General features: G+C 38.5%; 1 protein-coding gene across 3 annotated transcripts in view; it reads left to right on the top strand.

Annotated features, from left to right (window-relative positions):
• Positions 1-16784, top strand: part of Qser1 (glutamine and serine rich 1) — a 72821-nt gene extending 56037 nt beyond the window's left edge. Inside the window, exons 9-13 of one of the 3 annotated variants that reach the window (XM_070032645.1) lie at positions 3053-3190; positions 6109-6206; positions 10277-10429; positions 11855-11950; positions 12637-16784. In XM_070032645.1, the coding sequence (XP_069888746.1) occupies positions 3053-3190; positions 6109-6206; positions 10277-10429; positions 11855-11950; positions 12637-12777 (626 nt within the window). In that variant the 3' untranslated portion in view covers positions 12778-16784. Of the gene's footprint in view, positions 1-3052; positions 3191-3431; positions 3721-6108; positions 6207-10276; positions 10430-11854; positions 11951-12636 lie in introns of those variants that run through there. The other 2 variants (XM_070032643.1, XM_070032644.1) reach the window with 2 other exon arrangements.
• Positions 16785-27757: the final 10973 nt, after the last annotated feature.

The following is a 27757-nucleotide window of genomic DNA, read 5'->3' as shown; positions in this document are numbered from 1 at the left end:
GGCTCATGCCTGAGGATCACGGTTCAAAGCTAGCCTGGGCAGGAAAAGTCCATGAGACTCTTATCTCCAATAAACCACTTGAAAACCAGAAGTGGCGCTGTGTTCAAGCCCATGACCAACAAAAAAAACAAAAAAAGCTATTTGTGAAAGGTTATTTACAAGTATACACATAAAAATTCATAAGGAATCTCAGTGATTTGCATAAAGGCATTTATGTGATTTTTTTTCTAGTTAGCAGTCCTGTCTACTTACTAGAATAGAGGAGTTTGGGTTCTGAATTTGTAATTATGGCTTTTTTTTTTTCTTGCCAGTCCTGGCACCTGAACTCTGGGCCTGGGCACTGTCTCTGGACTTTTTTTCTTTTTGGGGAGGGGAGGAGGGTCTGGTCGTGGGGCCTGAACTCTGAACCTGGGCGCTGTCCCTCAGCTCTTCAGCTCAAGGCTAGCACTCTACCACTTGAGCCACAGAGCCACTTCCGGCTTTTTTCTTTTTGCTTATGTGGTGCTGAGGAATCGAACCCAGGGCCTCATTTCTGCAAGGCAAGTGTTCTACCACTGAGCCACCTTCCCATCCCCTGAACTTTTTTTTCTTAAGGCTAGCACTCTACTACTTCTGCCACTGCCACTTCTAGCTTTTTTGAGTAGTTTATTGGAGATAAGAGTCTCATAGACTTTCCTGCCGGGGCTGGCTTCAAACCTCAAGTAGATGTGGTTACAGGCATGAGTCCCCTGCACCAGGCTTTACATAATTTCTTCAAAAGACAAGCTAAAATTTCCTTGCATTGATAAACTAAGTGGCCACCAGGTGTCGCTAGTATTTAAACACACATTCTTAGTGGAATTTTTGTGGGCTTTTTGGTGCTACTACTGGGGCTTGAAATCTACCAGGCTCCCTGAGCTTCTTGGCTCGAGGTATAACACTCTACCACTTGATTTCCATTCCTCGCTCGCTCTGTGTGTGTGTGTGTGTGTGTCTGTGTCTGTGTGTGTCTGTGTCTGTGTCTGTGTATGTGTGTGTGTTTAATTGGAGATCACAGACTTTCTGTCGCTCTGTGTGTGTGTGTGTGTGTGTGTATGTGTGTGTGTGTGTATGTGTGTGTGTCTGTGTATGTGTGTGTGTTTAATTGGAGATCACAGACTTTCTGTCCATGCTGGCTTCTTCAGATTTTTAGCCACTTGAGTAGCTCATCCTAGCTACTAGGATCCTACTGGCACCTGGCTTTCTTAATACTTTAAAGAAGTCATATATCTGTAATAGTAAAAAAATTTTTTGTCCGTTGTGGGGCTTGAACTCTGGGCCTGGGCACTGTCCCTCAGCTCTTCAGCTCAAGGCAAGCGCTTACCACTTGAGCCACAGCGCCACTTCCAATTTTCTGGTGGTTTATTGGACTTTTCTGCCTAGGCTGGCTTTGAACCATGATCCTCAGATCTCCGCTTCCTAAGTAGTTAGGATTATAGGCGTGAGCCACAAGTGCCTGGCCTGAATGTCATTTTCACATGTACTCCATCTTTAATTTGTTGTGACATGTGTTTGGTTAAAGTATATAAAGAAAACATAGCATTTCATAGCAATGAAGTTGGGAAAGTGAAGAGTATGTATATTAAAATCTCCTGGATTGTTTGCTCTCAAAACATATCTTTCTGTTGTCGTTGTTTGATTGTAGGGGCCTGAACTTAGAGCCTGCACATTGTCCCTTTTTTGCTCAAGGCTAGTGCTCTTCCACGTAGAGCCACAGCTCCACTTAAAATTTTCTGGTAGTTAATTGGAGATAAGAATTTCACAGACTGGGGCTGGGGGGTTAGCCCAGCGGAAGGGCGCCCACCCGGCGCGCGCAAGGCCCTGGGTTCGGTCCTCAGCCCTGGGGGGGGGGGGGGAGCTACAAAAGAATTTCACAGACTTGGCTACACAGTCTGCCTCTGAACCACGATCCTCAGATCTCAGCTTCCTGAGTAGCTAGGATTATAGGTGTAAGCCACCAGCACCCCGCTGAATGTATCTTTTATTCATGTGTGAATGTCATGTCAATGAATGTGATAGCATTCACTGATCATGTGGTAAATTAATTATTGACATCTTATAAAAATTCATTTCATTTATTTTCATATTTAAAACATAATGCTTGATATTTGCCATTTTAATCATTTTCAAGTTTAAGTATATAATACACTATATGATTATATTTGCAATGTAGTATAGTCATCACCAGTACCTGTTTCCAAAATATAATCACAGTAGCAAATGCGTAAACATTAATTAATAACCTTTACCCTCCTATTCTCCTAGTTGTGTAACCACTTTTATATGAATTTGCCCTGTGTATGTTGAATATATGTCCTTTTGCGTTGAGTTTCATTGACTTAGCATGTTTTCAAAGTTTATATTGTAGCTTGTAGCAGAACTTAACACCTTTTATGAGTAACATTCTATAGCATGTTTATGCCACAGCCACATTTTTTAGTTGTTTTGGTATTTTGAAACAGGGTCAAGTTTTCTTTAACTTTGATCTTTCTACCTCTTCTGTTTTATAAATGTTAGGATTCCAAAGTTAAACAAAATTTAAATCTGCTGTAGATCAGAATTTTAAGTATGGGAATTAAAAAGGGAGGGAGATGGCTACATGGACCCATAGTTTAAGGTTTCTTTGCTATCTACAAATAGAGAAGCAATCAAAACTACAGTGGCATGAACTAGCAATAGTTTTCTGTGGTCTGGGTTTATTCAGATGCTAGACTGGTATTAGACCTCAGAAATCACCTAGGAAACTTTTTAAAAGTACAGTATTCAAACTTTAACACCACTCTTCCATTACCACCACCACCATAGATTGTGTTTTAGTAAGTCTAGCAGTCTGGCTTTTGTTTGCTTTTTTCAAAGCTTTTTCATGACTCACACACAAACCAGCTTGTAAGAGTCTCTCTCACCTGGGTGTTCTGAGGAAGCCTTGAATTGGAAGGAATTTCATTGAAAGTTTTTATCTGCCTTTAGGCTTCTAGTAGAAAGAAAGTTAAAGTTGTTAGGAAAATGTTAATATTTCATCTCTTCTCCATCCTAGAATTTGATCCTCCAGCTCCCTTTGTCACTCGGTTTTTGAACACAAGAGCAATGAAGGAAACTTTTAAGAGTTACATGGAATTGCTTGTTAGCATTGCTCTGGATCCTGACACGATGCAAGCCTTAGAGAAGAGCAATGGTACAGTCTGCTGACTAGTATTTCTTGGTGCTGTGCTTTCAGACTTTTTTGAAAATTTCTTGCCTACCAGCTATGTGTTTTTATATGTTATAGTTTGTGGAGTGTACAACTCTGAGTTATAGCCATGTCTTAATTCTGGAAATGGCTATAGCTTATCATGTATTGTCTGAATATTATAACAGCTTTATATTAAATGTATTTTTGTTGCTTACTAATTATATTTACTTTCTTTCAATTCTAGAATTATTTCATCCTGCTGGGAAGGTGGCTCAGTGGTAGAACACTTGCCTTGCATGCCTGAGACCCTGGGTTCTATTCCTCAGCACCATATAAGCAAAAAGAAAAAAGCCGGAAGTGGTGCCGTGGCTCAAGTGGTAGAGCGCTAGCCTTGAGCTGAAGAGCTGAGGGACAGCGCCCAGGCCCAGAGTTCAGGCCCCACAACTGGACCCCCCCCCAAAAAAAAAAAATTATTTCATCCTCATTAGTATTTTACTCTCTGTTTTAACATGGAAAGACTGTATGACAGTATGTTTTCCAATAAATGTAAAGTTGAGGCTGATAATACTAGTATAGATTAAAATTGTGTCTTTACTAAAGTTTGCAGAGAAATTATTTTCTAATCAGTTGGTATTAAACCAATCTAAAAGACTGAGAGAGTGGACTGGGAAGGTGGCTCAGTGGTAGAGCGCTTGCCTTGCATGCCTGAGGCCCTGGGTTCGATTCCTCAGCACCACATAAGCAAAAAGAAAAAAGCCGGAAGTGGCACTGTGGCTCAAGTGGTAGAGCGCTAGCTTTGAGCTGAAGAGCTGAGGGACAGCGCCCAGGCCCAGAGTTCAGGCCCCATGACCGGACCCAAAAAAAAAAAAAAAAAAAAAGACTGAGAGTGTATCTCAGTGGTAGAGCAATTAATTCACATACTTGGGGCTCTGAACAGTAAATTGGTTATATGGCTTAATATTCTTTTTACTATAAAAAGCCAGAAGTGGTGCTATGGCTCAAGTGGTAGCGTGCTAGCCTTGAGCTGAAGAGCTGAGGGACAGCGCCCAGGCCCAGAGTTCAGGCCCCATGACCGGACCCAAAAAAACAAAACAAAAAAAAATATTCTTTTTACTATTAGTAATGGATGTTTGTTTATTTATTTGGGTGATTCTGGGGATTGAACTCAGGGCCACATGCTTGCTAGGTAGGCGTTCTTCCCCTTGTGCCATTCCTCCAACCTCTAGTAATTTTTTAACTCATCTTCCCACATCAGCAATTTTGCTACCAAACGTTTTTTCTAAACCAAAATTCCTCGCATCATAAAATGTACGTTGTTTTATTGGCCATTCTGAGTAGGCATATTTCAAAATTGTCTCTACCTGTTGAAGTTCAAAGAGGTAATAAAAAGTTTCAAGTCGAATCTGTCTCACATTTATTCTCCCCTTTTTAAATTATTTTTTATTTTTGTTGATTCTGGGGTTTGAACTCTGGACCTGGGTGCTGTCCCTCAGCTCTTCAGCTCAACCAGTACTCTCTACCAGTTGAGTTACAGAACCACTTTCAGTTTTCTGGTGGTTAATTGGAGAGAAAAGTCACATGGACGTTCCTGCCTGGACTGGTGTGAATTGTGATCTTCAGATTTCAGCCTCCTGAGTTGCTAGGATTACAGGCGTGAGCCACCAGTGCCCGGCTTTATTCTCCCTTTTCTAAAACAACTATTGTGACTCTTTTTTTTTTCCCCCTTTGGTGAGTCCTAGAGATTGAACTCAGGGCCTGCGGACTGTCCCCGAGCCTTTCTGTGCTCAAGGTTAGCACACTGCCACTTGAGCCACAGCGCCACTTCTGGCTTTTTCTGTTCATGTGGTACTTAGGAATTGAACCCAGGGCTTCATGCATGCTAGGCAAGCACTCTACCACTAAGCCACATTCCCCGCCTGTGACTCATTTTTTGCCATTGGGGTTTCGGGGATTTTCTTGGGGATGAGGGATGGAGTTTGAACTCAAGAACTTCACAGTTACTAGGCAGGCATTCTACTTACTGTTAAGCTATGCCTCTAGCCTTTCTTTTTCTCTGTATTCCATTGTTTTTATTAAATATAGCCCTTATTTTTGTGCTGGTTATTTTAGGATAGTTTTAATTCCTGCTTGGATGCACACCTAGACTAAAGTTTGTTGTAACTGGAATGAGAGATGTGTACCACTAAATCCAGCTTCTTTCATTGAAATGGAATTTCATAGACTTTTCTGTCCAGGCTGATGTGGAAATATATCCTTCCCCTACTTTTTCTTTGTGTCTAACGACAATGAACTAAGAATATCTTGGGGATATATCTAGGGATGTAGGTCAATGTTTGACTCCCATGTATGAGGTCCTACATTTAATCTCCAACACTGCCCCCAAAATATATCTTCTCTTGGTCATAGAATTTTCAAAAATATATAATGTTAGACAAGTTTGTAGTTTTATAATACTATTATTATTCATATGATAAATGAGGCATTGTTATCTACTGGTTCTTTGGGGGTTTTTTGGTGTTTGTTTGTTTGGTTTTTTGGTTGGTCGTGGGGCCTGAACTCTGAGCCTGGGAGCTATCCCTCAGCACTTCAGCTCAAAGCTAGTGCTCTACCACTTGAGCCACAGCACCACTTCCATTTTTTTCTGCTTATGTGGTGCTGAGGAATCGAACCCAGGGCTTCATGCATGCAAGGCAAGCACTCTACCACTGGGCCACCTTCCTAGCCCCTCCAGTGGTTCTTCTTTGATGAAAAACCAAATATACTTAGTTAATTCTGTTCAATCTAAAACTCAAGACTTGCAAAGTACATCCTATCATACTAAATAGTCCTTTGCTTACATAGTGCCATAAAACCTAGTTGGATTTTTAATAAATATTTATGTTGCTAGTTTATCCATTAAAATAAATTTTATGTTATTTCAGATGAACTACTTTTACCTCATATGAAAAAGATCGATGGCATGCTAAATGACAACCGAAAAAGACTTCTTTTGAATCTTCATTTGGATCAATCATTTAAGGTATTTGATTTGTTCGTGAAATTTAGTAAGTCTTTCTTAAATGTAATAGGAAGGAAAGCTTAGGAAAGTTATCTCACTTTTACAAAATTACAACTTTATGTTGACTTGTTTTTTCTTCATTATTTTGTTTTTTTTTTATGTTTCTCATTTCCTTTTCTATGTTGAAATTCACTTTATAGGTGTTTGTAATTTAACAAAATCCTTCTAATGGATTTCTAAATGTTTTCCAAAAGCAATTCCTTTAAACTACTACATTCAGATCTCAATTTCCTTTTAAAATCTTATTTTCATATTTTGCTATAATTAAAATTTTCCTTTTTAAACATAATTTATTTTCTTGATGAAATTTGATTTTTATATAATGATGATACATAATTATTTCAAGTTCAAAAGGTAATCTAAACTCAAAGTTTATCATTGATATAGTTAAAATACTTTTAAATTTTTGTATATACACTATAGCATAATCACATCTAGATTTGACTACCTATTTATGAAACTTTCTGTTGATGGCAAATAATATACAATTGTGCAGCTTTGTCACATCTCTATGAGCTCTATATGAAAGTGACAACTGATTTAATTGTACACAGTTGAACACTGAGTCTCTCTGAGTTCACAGTTAAATGACACTACACTGTACTAGTAGTTACGTATTCTTCACTGCCATGCATTTGTTGCACATGATAAAGAGCCTAGTACTAAGTACTAAATATTACAGCCGGACCTAGTGGCACCCATCAGTAATCCTAGCATTCAGGACGTTGAGGAAGAAAGAAAGAAAGTGGCACTAACTTGACCTACATAGTGAGGACTTCTCAAAAAGAAAAAAGTTGGGCGCTGGTGGCTCACGCCTGTAATCCTAGCTACTCAGGAGGCTGAGATCTGAGGATCGCGGTTCAAAGCCAGCCCGGGCAGGAAAGTCCATGAGATTCTTATCTCCAATAAACCACTAGAAAACTGGAAGTAGTGCTGTAGCTCAAGTAGAGTGCTAGCCTTGAGCTGAAGATAAGCTTACTATATATTCAGGCTAGCCTGCAATTTATAACCATCCTGAATTCTGAGATTATAAGCATGAAAACACACATGGTGGTACTGTGGCTTTGAGGTCAAACCCCAGAACTGTAACCACTACCACCAAAAAGCCCCAGATTTATAGGAACATATTTTTAGTAGTAGGTTAAGAAAATTGTTCTTCACCTTGAAATAATCAGCACCATTTTTCCTGGTAATCTTTGTCTTTTTTGGATCAATTCTGCAGCCTTCGTTCGGAATTGAACATGCTTCCCATCTTTAGGTTCTTATGGTCAATGAGCACAAAGTTTAAGTTTACTCATTTCTGCTGACCTAGTGCCTCTGATTTCCAAATTTAGAATTCATTTTTAGTCTCAAATTTTCCAACAGGACATACATTTTAAATACAAAGCATCAGAATAAATAATGAAATACAAAATGATTTGAAAAGGGAACACAGCTAGAAATGTGGCAACTTAATATAGTAGGAAATGGCAAATAACATTTAGTTTCCTAGAGTACTTCAACCCAAGGAAGTTTTTTGTTTCCTTTTTTGTAGATCTGGCTGATCTCAAACCTGTGATCCTCTTGCCTTATCTTTTTTCTTTTTCTTTTTTTTCTTTTTTTTTTTTTTTTTTTTTTTTTTGTTGTTGTTGTTGGTCATGGGGCCTGAACTCCTAGGTGCTGTCCCTCAGGTCTTCAGCTCAAGGCAAGCGCTCTACCACTTGAGCCACAGCGCCACTTCCAGCTTTTTCTACTTATGTGGTCCTGAGGAATCAAAACCAGGGCCTCATGCATGCAAGGCAAGCAATCTTTACCACTGAGCCACCTTCCCAGCCCCTAAAGAGAGTATTTCTTAGCTGGGCATTGGTGGCTCACATCTATCATCCTAGCTACTCAGGAGGCTGAGATCTGAGGATCAGGGTTCAAAGCCAGCCTGGGCAGGAAAGTCCATGAGACTCTTACTTCCAATAAACCACTCAGAAAACCAGAATTGGCACTGTGGCTCGAGTGGTAGAGTGCTGGCCTTGAGCTGAAGAGCTGAAGCACAGTACCCAGGCCCTGAGTTCAAGCCCCACAATTGACTAAAAAAAAAAAGTATTTCTTTTTGGAGTTGTTTTCAAGATTTACCATTTTCAGAACAATACCAGTAAGTAAAAACCGAGTTTATAATGCAGTGGCCTTGAAGGTTACAACAGTTGATAATTGAGTTTATCAATCATGGATTACATTTTGAATCATAAGTTTAAGTGGGAATATTTTAACTTTTATTGTCAAAATAAAAATAGATGATGTAGCCAGGTGCCGGTGGCCCAGGCCTATAATCCTAGCTGCTCAGGAGGCTGAGATCTGAGGATTGAGGTTCAAAGCCAGCCCGGGCAGGAAAGTCCATGAAACTCATCTCCAATAAACCACCAGAAAACCGGAAGTGGCGCTGTAGCTTTAGTGGTAGAGCACTAGCCTTGAGCTGAAGAGCTGAGGGACAGCCCTCAGGCCCAGAATTCAGCCCCACGACCAACCAAAAAAAAAAAAACAAAATTGATGTAGTTCAATCTAACTTGTATCAAATTATAACTAATGGAAGTGGTGCTGTAGCTCAAGTGGTAGAGTACTTGCCTTGAGCTGAAGAGCTGAGGGACAGCGCCCAGGCCCAGAGTTCAAGCCCCACGACCAACCAAAAAAAAAAAAAATTATAACTAAGTAGTCCAGTTTTACTGCAAGTATCATTTGGTTACTGTTTGGAACTTTTTTTTTTTTTTTGCCAGTCCTGAAGCTTAAACTTTGGGCCTGGGCAGTGTCCCCAAGCTCCTTTTGCTTGAACCTAGTGCTCTACCACTTGAACCACTTCTGGCTTTTTCTGTGATTTAATTGGAGATGAGAGTCTCACAGTCTTTCCTGCCTGGACTGGCTTCAAACCATGATCCTCAGAGCTTAGCTTCCTGAGTAGCTAGGATTATAAGTGTGAGCCACTGGTGCCTGTCTTTGCTTGAAACTTTTCATTGTCAGGATGACCTGCTAAGTTGGTAAGGGCATACCTGCATCAATGGCTTTTTTTTTCTTTTTTTGGTCAGTCATGGAGATTGAACTCTGGTACTGTCCCTCAGTTCTTCAGCTCAAGGCTAGCTGTCTGCCACTTGAGCCATGGCCCCACTTCCAGTTTCTGGTGATTTATTGGCGATAAGAGTCTCATGGGCTTTCTTGCCCAGGCTGACTTTGAACCATGATCCTCAGATCTCAGCCTCCTGAGTAGCTAGGGTTACAGGCATGAGCCACCAGCGTCCGGCAGATCAATGGCTTTTAAAGAACAGAATAGAATTCGTTCTGGCATGTGTCTACCAGCTACCATGTCTTTGTGGGTAAGAAGATTCACCAAGCTGTTTTTAGGACCTTAACTTAGAGGTACATTTTGTGCAGTGAAAAGAAGCAAGAGAAGTAGTGAGGGCAGAGAAACATTGGTATCTTGTCGTCTTAGTCCGAAGGCAGATGACTTCTTTACAGTAGACGTGGCTGTTTCAGGGCATTAAAACACTTTTTTGTTTTTTGTTTTTGTCTGTTGTGGGGCCTGAACTCTGGGCACTGTCCCCCAGCTCTTCAGCACAAGGCTAGTGCTCTATCATTTGAGCCACAGTGCCACTTCTGACTTTTTCTGCTTATGTGGTGCTGAGGAAACAAACTCAGGGCAAGCGAGGCAAGCACTCTACCACTAAGCCACCTTCCTAGCCCTTAACCACTGTTTAAGTGACTGAACTTTGAAGAAACCTGTATGGTCCTATATCCCCTACTTCCATGCCAGAAAGCCATTACTGGGACAAACTCAAATTATTTCATTGCAGGGTACTGTTGATTAAAAACAAGTCTCATTGTTTGCCTTGGTTCAAGAAACAGGGAAATAGATCCTATATCTAATGGGAGAAGGGGCAAAGAATTTGTAACGATGTCTACACTGTGTTCTGTGTATATTTATTAGATCACATCAGTTTCCTCTGTGTGTGTTTGAATTTGGGAAGATGGAACTATAATTCTAATGTCAGTTTATATGCTTTATTGTTTTAAAGACTGCTTTGGAAAGTTTTCCAGAACTAACAATAATTACTCGAGACTCCAAAGCAAAAACTGGAGGATCAGCTATTTCTAAAATCAAAATGAATGGCAAAGCTTATAATAAGAAAACTCTAAGAACTTCCAAAACAACTGCTAAATCTGCGCAAGTAAGTATATATTGTTTAATGAAAGTATAACTTTTCCAGTTGTTATAATACAGTTCCTGTCTAAACCACTCAAACATGAAAATATTTTCATTGTGTTGTTATTAAGTATGAAAGCTTTTTAGATGGAATAATTATTTCTGGCCTGCTGAACAGGGACTCAGTTTTGTTTGATGTTTTTCTCCTATCCCCACATTAATACCTAGTATGTAATAAAAATATATATAAGTATATAGATTTCTTAATAAAAAAGAATCATCCCATTACAATTTGTATAGTTTTAATTTTTAATTGGCAAATAAAATTATATTAGTCATGTATAGCCTGTTTTTTAAAATATGTACAAATAGTGAACTAGCTAACTTATTTATGAACTGTTTGTAGCTTTTTCTTTGGATACATGTGCATGCAGGTGATTATATAAACACTCCATAAGATTGAATACTGACTTTCTTTCTGGAAATCACTAAATTAGTATTTGTTCACCTTCACATATAGTAAATTGTTATAGACCTCAGCATTCTGTCAGCATAACAGCTGCACATCAGTAATATATTTTAGAACTTGACTTCTGGATATCCTCTGCCTCCTTTGGGCATGTGCTATTGCTCCCAATCACTTCACCTTAATAAAATCTAGCTCTTGCCTGAGTAAATTAAAAAATGTATTTTGTAGAAACATGTTAAAAAATGCCTAGATATATGTGTCTAGCTGAGCATGGTAGTGCCAGTACTTGGGGCAATCAAGAGCATCACCATGTGAGACCAGCACAAAAGTAAATAAAAATAGCTGGGTGCTATTGGCTCACACCTGTAATCCTAGCTCCTTAGGAGGCTGAGTTCTGAGGTTCATGGTTCAAAGCCAGCCCAGACATAAAAGACTGAGATTCTTATTTCCAGTTAATTACCCCAAAATTGGAAGTGAGCTTTGACTCAAAGTGGTAAAGAAAGCACTAGCATTGAGCACAAAAACTTAAGGACATCGCCCCACCCAGAGTTCAAGCTGCATGACCAACAGAAAAATTGTGTGTGTGTATGTGTTTCAAACTTTTGAGGGGGGGGGGAGCTGGTCATGGGGCCAGAACTCTGGGCCTGGGCGCTGTCCCTCAGCTCTTCAGCTCAAGGCTAGCACTCTACCACTTGAGCCACAGCACCACTTCCAGCTTTTTTCTTTTTGCTTATGTGGTGCTGAGGAATCAAACCCAGGGCCTCATGCATGAAAGGCAAGTGCTCTACCACTGAGCCACCTTCCCAGCCCTGTATTTCAAACTCTTAGTAAACTTTTGTGTATATTAATATACCCTGATACCTAACTCTGTAAAGCATTTTCATGATTTTTGTGACTTCTGAGCAGATATTTTCCTAAGGCATTCTTAGCTCTTTAAATGTCCCACGAAAATATCCATAAACATTTTTTTTCTTTTTACAGGAGTTTGCTGTTGATCCAGAGAAAATACAGTTGTATTCTCTGTATCATTCACTCCATCATTATAAATATCATGTGTATCTGATATGTAAGAATGAGGTAATTTCATTTACTTAAAAAAGAAATGGCTTTTTTCTTTAATATTGAAGATAGTCTAGCAATAGTATTTATGAAACCTTTAGAAAGAATTCTAAAGTGTGTGTATTTTGCTTTATCTTTCTGTAAGTACATTATTTTGAGTTTCTGAGCAGTGATTTGGCTCAGATTTTTCAGAGCTTTACTACTACCTCTTGAATTCTAACTAGTGATGTTTTAACTTTCTAGAACTTGATTTATATTGCCATAATAAATAGCAATTTTCTTTTATAAAGTAGAATGATTCCTCTGGTTTGATCTCTCATTGTCTTATTTCTAAAAGTGGCCTCATCCTACTTATTTGCAGAGGTCAGTTTTTAATTATAATTTTTAAGTATGACAAACATAAGTGTTAATTTCATTATCAGTGGTTAAGTTTAGCCCAAACCTATTTGCGATGTATTAGACATTAGTATAAAATGGATTTTCATAAATGTAATCTCATTCTAGCAAAGGAGAGGCAAAGATGGTAATGCAAACTATTGATATTTACTCTGAGATGCAGAATTGACATCAGTATTGTCATTCGGTTTTTTAACACAAATAGAAGAAATTAAGAAAGTTTGAGTCACTGTTCAAACCTTCTATGCCACCATAAATCCAATGATAATGAGGGCAGACTTCAACAGGTCATTTTTTTTTTATTTTAGATTTCTTCTGTGCAGAAAAAAAATGAAGACTTAGGACAGGAGGAAATTGTTCAACTTTGTATGAAAAATGCAAAATGGGTGGAGGACCTATTTGAAAAATTTGGAGAACTTCTAAACCATGTACAGCAGAAATGTTCCTAACATTTCCACAAACACCCCACCATTTTTATAGCACTAATGAAATGGCGGAGGGAGTCATCACAGGTCGTCGTCCAACAGCGGTGCGGGCATGACCGCTTCCATCAGGGAACTTTCACTGGGACTTCTGCTAAAGACAGTGGTGCTGCCACAGATGTCAGTCCTTAGACATCACCTTAATCCCACCACATTTGTATCCTAATGAGTGGTTTTTATTTTGTTAAACCATTGGGTAACTGAGTTTTGTTTTTTACAAATGAGGAAGCATGCACTAAATATAACTTTTATTGCCAGAGAAATGACACTTAATTTGATTTTTTTTACCCTCCCTAACTGATTAAATGTCAGAATGAGAGAGATGGCAGAGTCACCTCCGCTTGAGCCACAAAACCGAAAGTATTGTACATTGTGTAAACAGATCTGGTAGGACATGACATCCTTGTGTGAGAATATCATCAATTTAAAATATAAAATTCAGAAACTGCATTCTGCTTTATGGACTCTTTTACATGTTCAGGAAACTGGATGTGGAATCGGTGCAATTCTATGACTGCTTTTTGTGTCAAATTATATTGTGATGAAAAACAGTGACATACTATTTTCCCTATCACAAAGAAAAGTATTTTCGTTTATACTGTGTCTTTTCCTTTGGAAGATTTTCAGCTGTACATTTTATTTTACTAATAGTTGTATTTTTCACAAGGAAAATGCTGTGGTTATAATTATGCCTCTATATCTGTACTGTACTTCATCATTTTCAGTAAATCCTATTTAGTCATATGTCAAATATCTATCGTGAATTCTATCTTGAGGTAATCATTTTTGTTCATGCAGGTTTGTTCCAGTGTTACTCACAATGTGCACTCAGTGCTAGAATTAGTTTAGCTTTATAAATGGGGCTGTGTTAAACACTGCAGCAGTTTTCTTAATTCATTTCCATAAATTTTTTACTAAATTAGCACTTGATATAAACTGATTTGTCAAAGTAAAAATCTGCATGATACATGTTGAAACATGAAACTAGTAATCAGATAATATGCAGTGCTACGAACAGCTTCCCTAACTTAGAACTGGAAATGGAATTCTCCTTTTGGTGCCTTTTAACTTTTATACACCCTATCGTAGCTTTCTTAAGTTTAATAGCTAATGTTCCAAGCAGTTTAGCTGAGACAGTGAATATACTGGTTCAACAAGACCTTATATTTCATTTACATTTGCCAAACAGGATGCCTTATTTGTTTATGAAAAAGATTTACTAGTGTCATTCTAAATTATCTCCTGTTTTAGAAGTCAAAGAAATTGTAGTCATCATACTTTTGTTTGTTTTACCACCATTTAGTGCCTTAAATCCTGTCAAGAAAACAGCGTTACTGTTCAGTGCCCAAGTCATGCTTATGTGGATATTTCTAGTATCTTAATATTGAGTTAGCAGGCCAACTGGAGTGGTCAAATAATTGAATAATATGCCACTTGACTTGGGAATAAAACATTGTAGCATTGGGTAAAAATGAATATTTGAATTAAGCTTACATATTTATTTCTGAAGGTTATTTTATTGAAAGCAATAATTCTTAGTGCTTGTACCTGCCATTAAATAAAGTACTCAACAATGGAAGTTTCTTAATGGTTCAAATGTTCCACTTCTTAAAGTTCTTTTTTTAACTTATTTTGTAAAACGAAAGTAACATTAGATTTACTTTGCCTAACTCATATGAAAGATGCAGAGAATATGCACAGTGGAAGAATCATAAAATTAATTTTACATATGGAGAAGAGCAGGAAGCAGCCATATTTCTTTCTTGTTAGACTTGGCTTCCAAATTGCAGAGTAGGAAGCTACATTTCCCAACAGTGTGGTAGATCTTCCCATTACTTCCCTGGCTTACCTTGAAGAATAGATGGTTTTAAGTATTTTTAAAACTCATCATGCATTTGAGTAACTTGAAGTAGATGACCGAACTTTAAGCCCATGGACAACAAAGATGTTTCCTGTTTCCTTACATTTTAATCTTGTTTCCCATAGAAAATAATCTCTTTCCTTTTGGACTGCAGTTGTCCTCAAAGTGTTTACAATTTTAGTTGTGTTAGCAAAACACATGTTTTCATAATGAGAGGCCAAGTCCTATAACACTGACTCAGAGAAACAGACCCTGTTGTTTAGATGCACCATCTTACTTGTTCCATATCACATAGGAGAACATCAGCCTCAAGCCTTAGAGAAAAGTGGGACTACACACAAGTTCTTTTCATATGAAGTCACATAAATATAGTTGGTTAGCATTACATTCCTTGCCAGGGCATTTGAAATTTATAATATAGGAATACTGTTAGGTTGTAAATAGACTTACAGAGGTAAAGCATATGTTGCTATAACCGAGGAAAATATTTTTAAGAAAGATTGGATTTTTCCTACCTATAGAGATCTGGAAATAATTTAATGTAAAAAGTCATTATGTGTTGGTATTCATTACTAGTTCAGATGAGTGGTTGGAGAAGGCTTTCTGGCCACTTTCATTATGTTCCAGTTTCCACTTATTTGATCACCTTCGGAAATCATAATTTTATGACTTAAGCATTATTGCAGCAAGTTGAACTAAGAACTCACTTTTCCTTTGAACCTATGCCATAGGAATCACTGGTCTTACAGGAGGAAATATCAATTGCATTTTATAGTAGTGAAGAAGATTTCAGATTATTTTAAAATTCCAAATTTCTGAATGTTCATGGGTAGACTCAAGCATTAGGACTGTTGCCAAAATGTCCCATTTAAAACTATAACTAGCCTCATAGTATACATATTTAAAGCAGTTTTATTCCAGCCCATGTCTGTACCCAGTGCAGCAGCATTGTTTATTGAAGCAGCTTTCCGAAAAGTTGTTTCAGTTGTGTAAGTGATGAATTTTATTGCATTGGTACAATAGGATTTTCATTTTAGTCTTTTATTTCCATCTGTTTTACAAAAATGCTTTTCAGATAGAGTATAATAGCCCAGGAAAGCTGCTTCTGTGTCAGATATACTTGACACACAACTGCACAAATGAACAATGTGTATACTACTGTGCATTAACTTACATGCACAGCTTTGGACATCTGTGTTCGCAAATGCATGTTACTGCAAATCACATTTATTTGTAAGTGACAATAATTGAAGTTAAGGATACAAAGAAACTTGCATTTGTAGTCCAGAGTTTTCAATTGGTCCATAATACAATGTATGGAAATGTGAATGACAATTTTGTATATTTGTTTGTTACTAACTCAGATCATTAAAATGAAAGCATTTTTTAAACAACAAAATGAGAATGTTTGTTTTATTTTAAAAGTCAAGTCTTTAACTCCCATTGTTTACATAGGAAATAAAGTTCCATTTGCCCCTATAAATACTGTTTTACTAAAATAAAATGCTAAAACTTTTTTATTATTCTCTCTCTTTTTTTTTTTTTTTCTATTGTGGGGCTTAAACCCAGGGACTGGGCACTGTCCCTGAGCTTCTTTTGCTCAAAGCTAGCAGTACCACAGTTCCACTTCCAGTTTTTGAGTAGTTAATTGGAAATAAAGAGTCTCAGGGCCCTTTTCTGCCCAGGCTGACTTCAAACTGTGATCCTCACACTTCAGCCTCCTGAGTAGCTAGGATTATAGGTGTGAGCCACCAGCACCCTGCTAATAACTTTTTTAAAATATTAAAGACTGAAGTATAGCCCAAAGCATCCTTATGTTGAATTTTCTTACACAACTTGTAAAATGTTGTGGGTTTCTAAACAAAGTTATAATGCAACAGTATATGGCTCAGCTTGTGTTGTCATAGATGATAACTTCAATAGACAGTATTGGCTGAGGCTGGGAATGTAGCTTAATGGTAAATTGCTTGCCTAGCATGCATGAAGCCCTGGGTTCGATTCCTCAGTACCACATAAACAAAAGACCGGAAACAAAGAAGCCCACAGACAGTGCCCAGGCCCTGAGTTCAGTCCCCAGGACTGGCTGGCAAAAAAAAAAAAAAAATAGATGAATTTCATAACCATTGCTGATACTTCAGAACATGCTTAAGAACTGCTGTCCAAGTACTGATGGCTTACAACTGTAATTATGGCTACTCAAGAGACTGGGATCTCAGGATTGTAGTTCTATACCAGCCTAGGCAGGAAGAGCTATGAGCTCAAGTAGTAGAACGCAAGCCTTAAGCTGAAAAGGCTGAAGGACAGTGCCCAGGCCCCAAATTCCAAGCCCCAGTTGTAGCACACACACACAATTGTGTGAAAGTACGAGTTTTCACCCACTCATATCTTTTAGTATCATCTGAAAATAACATCTAGATACTGTTATGTCTATACTGTCTAAGTAAGGTTGCCCTGGTCTACTCTTAAGATATGTCTTAATCTTCATCTAACATTAAAAATAGTAACCTTTCCAATCATCAACATTTATTAACTTGTACCTAGTTTTGCTTATAAAAGCTTTGACTTTGTGCTGTCACAACAAAATAAATCTTTAATCAATTACCTGTCAAAAATATCTTTAAAGTTAAGTAACATTCCTGCTTTATTCCCCGTTGGTTGCTGAAACTACTGTTCCTTCTAATATTTTCTACAAAATACTCAAATTACTGGCATTGCAAACCTAAAAGCTCTTAAAAGTACTGCTTTGCTAATGTTTCGTTATTGTCTGGTTCTATTAGTATTTTTTTTTAAAGTACTCTTATTCCAGAGAAGTTCTCTGGCCTCAATCATTTTACCTTCTCTAATGTGATTTTACCTTCTAAATGTGATACTTTACTTTTGTTTTCCAAACAAAAATACTTTATTACTAAGGAAAATAATAGAACTACTCATGCATGTTGGTAAAAAAAAAAAAAAAAATGAAAGGTTAAACAAAAAAAAGTGTGAAGAAAAGGATAATGCCTCAAACATCTTCAGTTCTTAATATGGGATGAGTCACAAGCTTGGCATTCTGCATTTCCCTTTTCCTATAACATACCTTTAAGATAATTGCTAAAATCTAGACATAATCTGCGTTAACTGAAATAAAAAGCACATTCCAAAGTAAAATTTAAATGGTCTGGGTTTTTTTTTAATCATTTTGAGTTATATACATGTGTGTTCTTGAGCTAGGTGAATAATTTAGAGCTAGTTGGTTTCAAATTAAAGCAATATAGAATTACCTATTGGTTTGTTGCTAAGCCTTATCTATTTTGTGATGTTAATCAGGAATCAAGAAATTGCTTTGTGAACATAATTTGGGTTTTACAAATATCTGTGATGCTTAGGAAGATTATGGTTTGTACCCAATGCAAACAGATTTTCTTTGTTTTTGAGTCCTTAAATATTTAAAATAAAGCAACATTTACCTTCCATTGTCTTTTCCTGCTTTACAACCTTTCCATGTCTTTTGTTGTTGTTTTGTTGGTCATGGATCTTGAACTCAAGGCCTAGGCACCATCCCTGCATTTTTTCTGCTCTTAAGGCTAGTGCTCTTCCACTTTCAGCCAAAGCACTATTTCTGATTTTCTGATTAATTGAATAAGAGTCTCATGGGAACTTTTCTGCCTAAGCTGGCTTCTAAAGCAGTCCTCAGAACCCAGCCTTCTGAGTAACTAGGATTATAGGCATGAGCCACCAACACCCACCATGTGTTTTTTGTTGTTTTTTGTTTGTTTTGTTTTTGTAAAGATGCTGTACAGAGGAGTTACAGTTACATGAATAAGAAAATGAGTACATTTCTTGTCAAGCATGTGATTTTTAAAATTGTTTTTAACCTATCCCTCACACACACACACCCTTTTTTTTTTTTTTTTTTTTTTTTTTTTTTGTCAGTGTGAGGCTTGAACTCTGCTGGGGGACTTTCTTTACTGGGGAGTGTCAGAAGCGTAAAAGGTTCAGTAAGGGAGCTGGGAAGGTGGCTCCTTAGCACCACCTAAGCAGAAAAAGCCAGAAGTGGCGCTCCCCTTGAGCTGAAGAGCTGAGGGACAGTGCCCAGGCCCCATGACAGACAAAAAAAAAAAAGGTTCAGTAAGGACTCTGCTGGGTCTTGGAGCTCAAAGGACGAAAGCTAGAGAAGGAAGGTTTGTTGCTTAGCTCCTTTTTGCTTCTGTTCTGATATTACAGGAATTATGTCCTGAGGCATGCTATGTGAAGTAGCCTCAGTCTAGTTCTTCATTGTGAAGTTGAAGTAAGAAATATACTCTTTAAACTATTCTTTGATATTTAGTTCTAGATTGGAATCTTGGAAGAAATGCAAAGAGGTACTTAATACAGTAGAATAAGCAGAACAGTGGGAATGGAAAGATCTCACATTTCTTGCCATCTTTGGGATAGGGTCTTTCTATATCCCAATCCGGTTTCAAACTCATGATCTTTAAGCTTCTACCACCCAAATCCAGAGGTTACCCACCCATCTCCTGTTTTATTGTCATGCAAGAGTTACTTCAGAATTATTAAGCGGCTACATTTTACACATTTTTTTGTTTTTTTGTTTTTGTCCAGTTCTGGGGCTTCAACTCAGGACCTGGGCACTGTCCCTGAACTTCTTTTGCTCAAGACTAGCACTCTACTACTGGAGCCATAATGCCACTTACAGCTTTTTCTGTTTATGTGGAACTGAGGAATTGAACCCAGAGTTTCATGCATGCTAGGCAAACACTCTACCACTAAGCCACATTCCCAGCCCTCACACACATTCTTATGCACAATATATGTCCATTAGCAGTGCTGAGTTCCTCTTGTGACACAAGACAGAAAACACATCATTCATCAATTATGAAATGCTTATGATCTATATTTAATCTTGTATTTCCAATAGTAGAAAGTACTTTTCACAGTACTTAAAAGGAATAATTTGAACAGATGGGTGAATGTGAGCTTAGAGTTCATTTTAAATCAATTTAAAACATTTTCATACTAGCCTCTTTTAAATAGCTTAAGATAGTACTCTCTCAATGGTACATCTGCCATTTTCCCTTTAAAAGGAAATGTCTCATGGAAATCATCTTCCTCATATAGTGTCTCCATTTTAATTTTAATTTTTGTTTTTATTATGCTGGTCCTAGGGCTTGAACTCAGGACCTGGGCAGTGTCCCTGCGCATTTTGCTCAAAGCTAGCTCTACTTCTGTTTTTTTGATGGTTAATTGGAGATAAGAATGTCTTGGATTTGTCTGCCAAGGCTGGCTTCAAACTTATATTCTCAAATCTCAGCCTCCAGAAAAGGGAGTGGCTAAGATTCTAGGTGTGAGCCACCAGCAACTAGCTCCTTTTTTTGCAGGGTAAATACAGTATTTGTAAATGTTAACAGAAACAAGGTCTGAGAACATCAGAGAACATCAGAATTTCATTCCCTTAAGTGGGAGCAAAGCATTTGTTGAAACAAACATATTGACATGATTAGGTATTTTAACGATTGAGGCTTTAGAAAAGAGAATAACTACACTGCACTCAAAGAAAAGGGAAGTTTTGTCATTGGGTTGAGCTTAAGTCCTAACCAGACATCCTACACTCATACATGGCTCTTAAACCCAAAATTCTCCCTCCCATGTAAACACAGGCATACTCTACACAATTTGTTGATTAAAGTGTATGCATGCACAAATAGACAAATAGAATTTTAAGCATATACTATGTGCTACACAAATATACTTTTTTGGGTGCTGATCCTGGGGCTTGAACTCAGCCTGGGCACTGTCCCTGAGCTTTTTTGGTTCGAAGCTAGTGCTCTACCATTTAAGCCACAGCACCACTTCAGGATTTTTCTGAGTAGTTTACTGGAAATACTGTTAGAGTCACTGACTTTACTGTCGGGACTGGCTTTGAACTGTGACCCTCAGATCTCAGTCTCCTGAGTAGCTAGGTTTGCAGGTGTGTGCCACCAATGCCCAGCTAACAAATATACTTTAATTGCAATTATCTAATATCTCATTTGATGATAGGTATTGTTATCCTACTTTATAGACAAAAAACTAGAAAATGTATATAACCTAAAATTATGACATAGTAGAACTATATAACTCACTAGAAATGATAGTTGACAAATTAAGAGAAATTCTTATCTCCAATAAACCACCAGAAAACTAGAAGTGGCACTGTGAATCAAGTGCTAAAATGCTAGCCTTGAGCTAAAAGATGAGGAACAGCACTCAGGCCCAGAGTTCAAGCCCCATATCCGACAAAAAAATAAATAAAGTGTGTCATTTGGTTGTATTTTGTATGTTGACAAAATTTTATAACTATTACCAATATCTAATTCCAGAAGACTTTAATCATCCTAGAAAGAAATCTCATATCTATAATCAATCATTAACCTACTTCTCTCTCCCATCAGTCCTTAGGAACTAGCAAGTTTGCTTTCTATTTATGCAGCTGTCTACTGCAGACATTCGTATAAGGGAATCATATTAGAAACACACTCTGCCTTTTACATCTGACTTCTTTCACTTAGCATCATAGTCTCAAAATCATCCATGCTGTAGCCTGTATCACTACTTCATTCAGTCTAGGGGATAAATCCTCCTTTATGCATGAACCACATTTCAGTTTTATCCATTCACCAGTTCATGAACATTTGGATTGCTTTCACTTTCTAGCTGTAATAAATCATATTGCTTTGAACATTTAATTTCCAACTTTTGGTAGACACATTCTTTCCACTCTCAAGAGTAAATACCTTTGCCTAAACCGTCTGGGTCATATGGCAACTTGCCAAACTTTTTTTACAAAGTGTTTGAACTATTTTATATTCCATCAACAATGTCTGAGGTGCCCCAATTTCTTCACATCCTCACCAATAAGTAGTGTTTTAAATATATTTTAAGTTGGCATATTTTCTTAACGTAGGCAGAAATCTTGAAAGTCCAATATCCTGTATTTCATCGCAGTACCCCTGACTGAAAATGTCTATTAAATCACCTACTAAATATAGGAAATAGTGACCTTACCAAAACTGGCATTTCTTCAAAACAAATTCCAGTGCTTTTGTAATCAGCATAAAGACAGGTACACACAATGTTGGAACAGAATAGTGAGCTCAGAAATAAATCCTCAAGCCGGGCGCTGGTGGCTCACGCCTGTAATCCTAGCTACTCAGGAGGCTGAGATCTGAGGATCATGGTTCAAAACTAGCCTGGGCAGGAAAGTCCGTGAGACTCCTATCTCCAATAAACCACCAGAAAACCGGAAGTGGCGCTGTAGCTCAACTGGTAGAGCGCTTGCCTTGAGCTGAAGAGCTGAGGGACAGCGCCCAGGCCCAGAGTTCAAGCCCCACGACCGACAAAAAAAAAAAAAATGAGGGAGAAATAAATCCTCAAGTATATGGTCTAATTTGAAAAGGTGCCATGACCATACCATAGACCACATCGTAGGGAAAGAATCTCTTCAATGGTGCTGTAAAACTGGATATCCGTACACAAAAGAATGAAGCTGGACCTTTACCTTACACAGCTATAAAAATTAACCCAGCCAGGCATATGTGGCTCATACCTATAATCCTAGCTACTCAAGAGGCTGGGATCTGAGGATCATGGCTCAAAGCTAGCTAAGGCAGGAAAGCCTGTGAGTCTCTTATCTCCAATTGACCAGCAAAATCCAGAAGTGGAGCTGTGACTCATGTGGTAGAGTTCCAGCCTTGAGCAAAAGAGCTCAGGGTCAGTACCCAAGCCCTGGGGTTCACATCTTAAATGTGTAACTTAATACTTTATATAACTCCTGGAAGGAAACCTAAGGGGATAGGTTCGTGACACAGTACTTAGTAGTGATATGACACTATACTTAGTAATGATACCTGGGACATGAAGCCCAAAGCACAGGCAACAAAAGCAAACATAGACAAATGGGACTGCATTAAACTTAAAGACTTCTGCCCCCACAGTTCAAACCCCATGACCAAAAAAAAAAAAAAAAAAAAAAAAAGACTTCTGCCCATCAAAGGAAACAGCAGAGTGAAAAGTCAATCTTATATGGAAGGTTAAAATTTATACATTATATGGGGCTGGGAATGTGGTTTAGTGGTAGAGTGCTTGCCTAGCATGTATGAAGCCCTCAGTTCAATTCCTCAGAATTGGTGCTATGGCTCAAGTAGTAGAATTCTAGTCTTGAGCAAAAGAAGCTCAGGGACAGTGCCCAGGCTCTGAGTTCAAGACTGGCAAAAAAAAAAAATGGGCTGTGAAGGAGGCTCAGTGGTAGAGCGCTTGCCTTGCATGCATGAGGCCCTGGGTTCGATTCCTCAGCACCACATAAGCAAAAAGAAAAAAGCCAGAAGTGGCGCTGTGGCTCAAGTGGTAGAGCGCTAGCCTTGAGCTGAAGAGCTGAGGGACAGTGCCCAGGCCCACAGTTCAAGCTCCACGACTGGACCCCCCCAAAAACAAACAAACAAACAAACAAACAAAAAAGCTCAGAACCATCAAAAAAGAACAAAAAAAAAAAAACAAGAACAAAACAAACAAATGACCAACAAAATATGAAAAGATTTTCAACATCACTAATATTAAAGAAATTAACATTTAAAAGGAAAAAAATGTTGACAGGGATGTGGAAAAGTTGGAACCCTTTTGCATTGCTGGTGGGAATGTAAAATGGTCTGGCTACCATGGCAAATAGTACAGAGAGTCCTCAAAAACTAAACATAATTATACAATCCAGCAATTTCACTTCTGGGTTATATATATATAGTCTCTCAAATATGCAAATATATTTTTCTTTAACATAATGTGCTGGGGATAAAACCCAAGACCTCACACATGCTAATGTACCTCTATCACTGAGGTACATCCCAGCCTTGAAAATGGAATCTTGAAGATACTTGCACATCTATATTGATTGAAGCATTATTCAAAATAGTCAAGAAATGGAAGCAGTTCAGATGTCCATTATAGATGAATGGTTAAAGTCAATGTAACATATCCTTAGCAATTTCCGTTCTTACAAAAATGGTGGAGGAGTGCCTGGGAATGTGGCTTAGTGGTAGAGTGCTTGCCTAGCGTGAATGAAGCCCTGAGTTCCATTCCTCAGCACCACATAAAGAGAAAAAAACAGGAAGTGGCAACGTGGTTCAAAAGGCAGAACACTAGCCTTAAGCAGCCAAAAGCTCAAAGACAGTGCCCAGGCCCTGAGTTCAAGCTCCAGGCCTGGGAAAAAAAAAAAAAGCCAGGCACTGGTGGCTCACACCTGTAATCCTAGCTACTCCAGAGACTGAGATCTGAGGATCATGGTTCAAAGCCAGCCTGGGCAGGAAAGTTCAAGAAACTCTCATCTCTAATAAACCAGCAGAAAACAGGAAGTGGCACTGTGGCTCAAGTGGTAGAGTGCTTGCCTTGAGCTGAAGAGCTGAGGGACAGTGCCCAGGCCCAGAGTTCTAGAGTTCAAGCCCCACAGCTGTCAAAAAAAAAGAAAAAAGAAAAAGAAAAGAAGGAAGAACGAGGTACAGTGGCTCATGCCTGTAATTCTAGCTATGCATGAAGCTGAGATCTGAGGATTGTGGTTTGAATCTAGCCCAGGCAGGAAGGGCCAAGAGACTTTTTTTTTTTTTTTTTTTTTTGGCCGGTCGTGGGGCTTGAACTCTGAGCCTGGGCGCTGTCCCTCAGCTCTTCAGCTCAAGGCTAGCGCTCTACCACTTGAGTCACAGCACCACTTCTGGCTTTTTCTGCTTATGTGGTGCCAAGGAATGGAACCTTGGGCCTCATGCATGCAAGGCAAGTACTCTACACTGAGCCACCTTCCCAGCCTCTTTTTTTTTTTTTTTTTTTTTTTTTGATGAGTTATGGGGCTTGACTTCAAGGCCTGTACATTCTCCCAGAGCTCTTTTTGCTCAAGGCTAGCACTCTAGCATTTTGAGCCACAGTGCCACTTCTGGTTTTCTGATGGTTAAGTGAAGCTAAGTCTCACAGATTTTCCTGCCCAGGATGCTTTTGAACCAGAATCCTTAGATCTCAGCCTCCTGAGTGGCTAAAGAACAGGCATGAACCAGCAGTGCCCAGCCTCCATGAGACTCTTATCTCCAATTAACCAGCAAAAAGCAAGAAGTGGAGCTGTGGTTCAGGTAGTAGAACACCAGTTTTAAACCAAAAGCTAAGAGACAGTATCCAGACCCTGAGATCAAACCCCAGTACCAAGAAAAAAAAAAAAGGAAGAGCGTGTATGATGGCTCATCCTTGCTGTCCTGGCTTCTCAGAAGTCTGAGGGAGGAGGATCCCTTGAGCTCAGGAGTTTGAGGTTGGCCTGTGCAAAATAGCAAGACCCCACCCAAACAAAACAAAATCCTTTACACTGAAAATAAATCATAAATAAGACCTGTCGTGGGCTGGAGATGTAGATCAGCATAGCTCTTGCCAAAGCATATGAGTTCCTGAATTAGAGCCCTAGCTCTATAAGAAAAAACAAAAACAACAAAAACTATAAATTTTTTTCACTGTATATTTTCTTACATTGCTATAGAAAATAGATGTGGTTTGGTTTTTGTGTGTGTGTGGATTTAAGATTGCACCAGGACCTATTAATGAATCATAAACTTTCTGTTCTCTTTTCTCCCTCTTGAGTGGTGTAAGTAAACTTGATTTTCAGATCAGTTTCATCATGTGAAGTTCTTCCCAAATACTAAACATAATAGTGACTTGACACCACAATTTGATAAATGATCATCGTAAATCATTATAAATGAACCAAATCTGACAGCCCCCTTGTTTGCCTAGTTATCTTGATGCTAATTCTATATCTTCTCTAAGTAGAAAGAAAAATACTGTGCAGAAATGAGAATCTTGGTGCATGCTGCTAGCAGTTGTTCAGGAAGGGGAAAAATAAAGAAGAAAGAGGTGAAAGAAATTTCCTTTCACATTACAAACTATGATTTTGATGCTTTCCACATATGAGAGGAAAATTTTGAGGATTTTTTTCCTTTTTTTTTTTGGTTGTGGGGCTTGAACTCGGCATGGGCTCTTTTTGCTGGAGACTAGTCTTCAACCACTCAGAGCCACAGCACCACTTCCTGTTTTCAGATGGTTAATTGGAGATAAGAGTCTCACAGCCTTTCCTGCCTGGGCTGGCTTTGAACTGTGATCCACAGATCTCAGCCTCCTAATAGCTATGATTACAGTGTGAGCCACCAGTGTCTGGTTTTAAGGATGTTTATAGCAGTACCTAAACAATAAAAACATAAAGCTGACATGTGTATGTACGTTGTGTTCATATGCATTTATGTGCATGTATGCTATTGGGGTTCAAACTCAGGGCATTGTGATAGCAGACAAGTGCTCTATCAATGAACTACACCTCTAACTGGAAGTTGATATTCTTTTTAGGGTTCTATTGAGTGTGTGTGTGTGTGTGTGTGTGTGTGTGTGTGTGTGTGTGTGTGTGTGTGTTTGTGTGTGTTTGCTAGGACTGAGGTTTGAACACAGGACTTCATGCACATCTTTTTTCACTCATGGCTGTAGGGGTCTGTATCTTGATGAGGACAACAATTAATCATATCAACCAACAATTCTATCAATAATCAGTCAATCAACAATCATAACATCTACTACGTGCCCAACACTACACAGATTAAAAGGTTGAAATAGCCTCCCTGGACAATTTTCCAATTTTGTTAGACAATCAAAATGTGTTTGTATGCTAAAATAACTAGAGGGGTCAATAAAGCCACAGGTAAATAGTAATGTATTTGATATGTGCCATTGTATTCTCAGAGAGAGAATACAACTGCAGTGAAGGTCAGAAAGGGTTAGGCCTATAAGATGTATAGAATATAGATAGGTAGAGAAGAAAACCCTCGTATTGCTGATAAGATTGGCAAGTACAGCACAAGCCAACAAAAAACTCTTCTGTATGAAGAGTTTGAAGTATCAAAATGGTCACAGAGGTCACCTGTCACCTGCTTTTTAAAAAAAATTACTTTATTGTTATTACAACTGTGATGTACAATTAAAATTACAGTAATAAGTACATTTCCTTTTGCACAGTGTCTTCTGTTCCCTCCCTCCCATCTCCACTCATAAGTTGCATAGTTCACTTTCATCAATGTCCAGTGAGCTCCACTGTTGCACTTTTCACCCTTTTTCCTTTGAGTTCTGTGCCCTCCCCCTCCCAAAGATTTACACATGAATACACCTTATGTAAAGGAGACAGAATCATCAAAAAATAAATAGAGAGAGAGAGGGAGAGAATGTTCTTGGTTTCCATATCTTGGAGCTAATTTGAAAAAGACCCCAGTGTTAATATTTGTCATGATTTGTTTTCCAAAATAAAGGACTTTTTTTTTTTTCCCACCTCCCAGGCAATGAGCATGGACTTGTATGTTCAACTGGTGTCTGGGGGGGTCTTGAAACTTAAGCTCAGTTGGAATTTGCCTTAGTGAGCCATAACCAACAAATTACAAAAAACGGAAGTGACATTGGGTTTTACTACCACCAGGGGGAGAGAGCACATTAAAAAGGGCTAACTGGATTGACAACCTTTTCTAACTCAGTTAGAAAACTCAGAGTCAGCGTGTTCCCCTATCCCCTACACACTAAAGCTCAGTCCCTAGGGTCACAGCTCTTTAGTATAGATTCCCTGAGACAAGTACATGTAGGAGCTTGTACCAAATAAGCTAAGTGGTGAACTAACACTTAAACAATATCCTAATTTATACCCAGATTACAAAGCATCCTCGTTCTAAAAATACTCTTAAAAAATGTAATATTTGCCAGGCACGGGTGGCTCACACCTGTCATCCTACCTACTCAGGAGGCTGAGATCTGAGGATCACGATTCAAAGCCAGACCCGTAGAAAAGTCCATGAGACTCTTATCTTCAATAAATCACCAGACAACAGGAAGTGAGCCTGTGGCTCAAGTGGCAGAGCGCTAGCCTTGAGCAAAAGCAGCTCAGGGACAGTGCCCAAGCCCGGAGTTCAAGCCCTATGACTGGCAAAAAAAGAAAATGACTTATTCCCAAACTTAAAAAATGTGAGTACGGGCCATTGAGTGATTGTTCTTTGGATCGCCCCTCCTTGCAGATGCCCACCACACGGG

The sequence above is a fragment of the Dipodomys merriami genome, unplaced genomic scaffold (assembly GCF_024711535.1).
Source record: "Dipodomys merriami isolate MVZ:Mamm:240054 unplaced genomic scaffold, mDipMer1.0.p SCAF_21, whole genome shotgun sequence".
Classification (NCBI taxonomy): Eukaryota; Metazoa; Chordata; class Mammalia; order Rodentia; family Heteromyidae; genus Dipodomys; species Dipodomys merriami.
Note: the sequence above shows the minus strand (reverse complement) of the source record. Positions and strands in the feature narration are given on the sequence as shown.